This window comes from Dermacentor albipictus, chromosome 1, assembly GCF_038994185.2.
Source record: "Dermacentor albipictus isolate Rhodes 1998 colony chromosome 1, USDA_Dalb.pri_finalv2, whole genome shotgun sequence".
NCBI classification, from domain to species: Eukaryota; Metazoa; Arthropoda; class Arachnida; order Ixodida; family Ixodidae; genus Dermacentor; species Dermacentor albipictus.
The window spans coordinates 241,488,361-241,492,869 of NC_091821.1; the positions used below are offsets into that span (position 1 = coordinate 241,488,361).

Consider the following 4,509-nt stretch of genomic DNA (forward strand, 5'->3'; position numbering starts at 1 on the left):
GACGCGCTCAAGAAAGAAAAAAAAAAGCTGACTCGAGTCAGCTTTTTTGTTTCTTATCCTCGTACGGCGAGCGGCGAAGTAGCGAATATGACACTCAAAGTTATTCGACATCGTGCAGGGAAGCCAGAAAATCATTAAAAAAAAAGAAAACGTGGATAATTCTTATCAGGAGTCGTGTTTGCGCCCCACCACGAAGCGAGTCGGTGGAGCATTGCCCACTGCAGTGAGACAACGCGCATTATATCGCCAGTGTAAGAAAGCGGAATTTAATACCTTTATTATCTTTTTCATACAACACGAGGTCATTTCTAAAGTTAATGTCTGTGTTTTGCTGTTGTTAATCCATTGCAGCAGCTTGGAAGAAATACAGGAATGGCGATTTTGAATCATTTGCACAAACTTTCTCATAGATTATGTTAGGCCGCAGTCACGACAAGGGGAGGCAAGGTGTAAAAAAATACGGATATTTATTTATTTACAAATAAATAACGGATGATGTGACTAGGAGCGCGTCGGCTTCCGTCTGTGTAACAGGTGCGAATGGTGGTAATAAATAACGATGACGGACGAAGCACAGGCAATAAATAACGAGTAGTTGAGCGGCGGCACCCACGTGCCGAGTGGTGCGGAGAAGCCATCACATGTCCACGCAGGGTGCGCGGCGGCCGCGCGTCCTTGCGGGGTTGCGGGCGAGTCCGGTGTCCAGCGTGACGGGCCGGCGAGGCTCCGCTGTCTCTCTAGGCAGCGCGCTACGTCATCGGATGGGTTCGTACTTGGACCGGCATTCGCACTCGGTGTGGTTGTCGAAGGCTAGCGTCTCCACCTTGGTGAGCTGCTCGCCGCTGGCGTCCAGCTCGAGCACCAGGAAAGTGCGCTCCACCACCTGAATGCTCTTGGGCTGACAGTGCTCGTCCTCGGTGGCGCAGCAGCCCGTGTCCGGGCTGCACCGGTGCACCACGGTGCAGTGGGGCACGTACCGCTGCAGGAGAAAGAAGTGAATGGCTTCGGTTATTCACTCACGCTCGATGGGAAACAACAGCAATGACAACGTGCGATCTCCCTATTTGCTGCAGTTGCGTTCACTGCAATGTCTCTCGAGACTCAAACACGCGCTTGCCAGAGCCCCAGGGCACGGATTTTCAGGGCCGACGCTTCGCGGTAATTGACGCTGTCAGATAGGGAGCAATTTTTGAGAACCCATAAAGCTTTGCTATTCTGGTTGCGAAATCGTACAAGGGTTAGAAATTGTACAACCTAAAAAAAGAAACTGCTCGAGAGTGTATATCGCCAAGTAACGGTAAGATGAGCATGTTCGTACTACAGTCTCAATGGCGAACTCTGATATAACAGTCATGAAGCGCGCTTCTTGAAACAATTCATCCTAAGTGTTGCAACACTGGTCAGCGCAGCATTGCTTGGAAAGTGAAGGCGTTGTGTGAAACCATATATCATCTTGGTGTTCCTCTCTCGTGGCAGATGGAGCATGACTGTTGACGCGAGTTCGATCCCTTACATTCGGTGAATTGAGGAATACATGCTACAAGGAGGAAGCGAAGCCAGTTCCCATAGTTGAAGTAAAATGTGTGACTGAATTTCCTGTATAAGCACTCGTTTGTAGCAAATGCCACTGTTCAGTTTCAGAGCGATGATACGTTCATACTGTGCTGCGTTTGTCTGGCTGAGCGATCTTCTTTATTATTATTATTATATGTCATGTTAGTGTTTATTTTGTGAAGTCTAGATTGCATTCAATATTATGTAAGCCCACTTACGAAATTTCAATTACTATTTTTACTGCGCAGTGAAGTATGACAGCAAAGGGAAAAACCAGCGCTCATGTTGCCATGCAAGTGACGAAGTATAGCAGCGAGCGACATCCGTTATACTCGAACTTTGTGTGCTAATAAAACTCGCAGCTCCACGACGTCAGTGCAACATAAACCTCGCAACTCCCTATCGCGATTCGTTCTAGCCATGTGGCCTTCGCCAGTCTAGACAATGTGTTCAAGTTCGGTAGACGCCTCGTGCCAAGAATATATATCTCGGTCGGCGCGGGTCAGGCTCTCGGCAATTAAAGACACATGTTTCGCCAACACGCTTGCGCCTCGCGAGTCAAGAGCCTGCGTTTCCCACCGACTGGCGCACGTGCCTACCATGGGCAATTACGAAGGGCCTTGTGATGTCGCAGTGTGTTTATCAAGCTTCCTGATATAGACGCCCTCTGTTCTCCTGCAGGAAGTGTCGAGACGGAATTCTGTCGGTATACGTGCGTCACTGCATGTTCTATCCGGCGGCAGAAATCGCGCGTGCTTGGACGATGCCTTCTTGCCAGTGTATCGCGGCAATATAACTTCCAGCCATTTTCAGGTGTTATAGTTCTGCGTACCTGGTTCTATATCGAGCGCAAGGCGCGCGATCTACGGACGCGCAGACCGGAACAGTATAGTGCCGATGCATGACGGTACATGCCTGGCTGTGTTTCTTATGCTATTACTTTCCTGCATGAGCAAATTCCCCCTGTGTCGTTCTTTCACACTGCACTGTATCTGCCATTAAATTTGTATAAAGTACAAGAACTTACTGAAACAGCCACAGAGGCGAGTGTCAACCGGCGTCTCAACCATTGCGCAACGTGTTTTTAACTGGCTACGCATGACGGCCGTATCGCGCTCGCACTCCCGTTTTACACTCAAAGAAAAAAAATGATTAAGACGAGGAAACGCAGAGAGGTTAACCATAAGCACAGGTTCCAGTTGGCACAGAACACCGCACGAACTAGCAGAAGTTTGCTAAAGTCATCTCAGAGTTGCAACGCATGTCGCTGTTGACACACATTCGCCTCTCCCGCGGACTGGCCGGCTCCCTCTCGACCACTCGCGTCGTCCGCAGTGACGTCGCTCTGCCGATTCACCAATCGAGTGATACGCGCCTTCGATCCGGATGTTTTGGCTGAGTTTCCAGAGCCTCGCCTGCACGTCACCTGATGCTAACTGTACCCACGTGAGTGGAGTGGAGCGATGCAAGTGGATCGCTTCGGAATGGCCCGCCCACGGGGAATACATCGGAGGCGCGCTTACTTTCGTTTGGATTAGCACTACAGTTCTGTTGTCGAAGCGATGATGCTGTCGCACCGATATCGTCTTCCTCAGTGTCTTATTATGATTTGTATTCTTTTTCATTAAAAAACGAAAGCAAAATAAGACGGATGGATGCTGGTTCTTATGCCTCTCGGACAAATAAAACTGCAGCAGAAAGCAAGCTTCACCTCGAGACTCGGAAGCGCAGCTTGCCTAGAACTGCCGGTAGGGAGGGGAGAGCGCACGTGGTAAGAAGCCGGCAAATGTCACGCAACGCGAAGCGACACACAGAACAAGTCACGGACACTCACTTTGCTCCCATTCGGGTAGATGTCTGGCACGCAGAGGGTCCTCGGCTGTGGAAGCTTGCACCGTGCCTCTCGCTGCACCATCTGCAGGTGCTGACTGGCGCGCAGGAAGTCGCGACTGCCGTACTTCTTGGGCGGCCGGCACAGTCCCACGGCGAAGCACGTGCAGAATACAAGCAGCGCCGTCCAGGCGACTCCCCTCGCCACGCGCTCGTGTTCGCTGGCCATTGTCATTGGCGTGACAAGTGCTGTTGGCGAGCGACGCTCGGCGAATGGTGAACGACCGGGCGCCCATGATGGTTATATGCCGCCGAGTTATACCGCGATTGCACTCGCCGCGTGCGTGCGGCAAAACTGCTTTTGCCGCCGGGGGACCGCGCGGAGGCGAGGCGGCGTCTTCCGCCGCGTGATGTCAGGAACTCGGGCAAGCACCAATGGGAGAGGCGTCTCCTTGCGTCATGTCGAGGAAACCAGTTTTCCAGGACGGCCCGCCGCCGGAGATCTTGGCTCTCCCCGGCAGGGTCGCTCCGGGATGCTGTCAGCGGGCGTCCCCATCTTCCGCTGCGCGCACCCGATCGCGGGGGCTTTGTTGTTGTGGCGACGCCAGTCCCTCGCCGAGCGCGCGATGCTTCAGGCGAGGCGGATCCGCTCTCAAACAGAACCACTCGTCTTCGAGTGGTTCTGTTTGAGAGCGGATCCGCCTCGCCCGATGACGTTCTGCTGCTGACAACGAGGTGGCGGGTTCGATTCTCGCCATCGGTATTCGGATCGGGGCGCACTGCAGAAACGCTCGCGCATACCGAGGTTTCGGCGCGCGTTATAACGAGTCATTAAATTAACCCGGAACCCTCCGCTAGGGTGCCCCTTGTTGCCCGCGCGTTTCACTTAAATCGCCACGAAAGAATCAACATATCGCAGGAGGGCCACAGTTTGGAGTGGGTGATCTGCGTGTATAACGGTCTTCCGACAATAGCTTTCTCTGGGCGGATTTCTTGCACTGAAGTTTCCAGAAACAAATCTACAAGTGTCCGCATGCTCTGACAGTGCGTCGGGACGGCAAAATACTGCGGTGCGCTGTAGAGACGCCCACATTTTTTTTTTTTGAATAGGTGCGCGATATCACA

At 52.4% G+C, this 4,509-nt stretch overlaps 1 protein-coding gene across 1 annotated transcript; it reads right to left on the minus strand.

Annotated features, from left to right (window-relative positions):
- Positions 1-450: 450 nt before the first annotated feature.
- LOC135901643 (snake venom vascular endothelial growth factor toxin-like) lies at positions 451-4,029 on the minus strand. Its single transcript, XM_065431501.1, has 2 exons — positions 3,389-4,029; positions 451-979 (listed from the first exon to the last, which is right to left on the minus strand). The coding sequence occupies exons 1-2, from the start codon at positions 3,617-3,619 to the stop codon at positions 755-757; spliced, it is 456 nt and encodes a 151-aa protein (XP_065287573.1). The 5' UTR covers positions 3,620-4,029; the 3' UTR covers positions 451-754.
- Between the last annotated feature and the right edge of the window lie 480 nt (positions 4,030-4,509).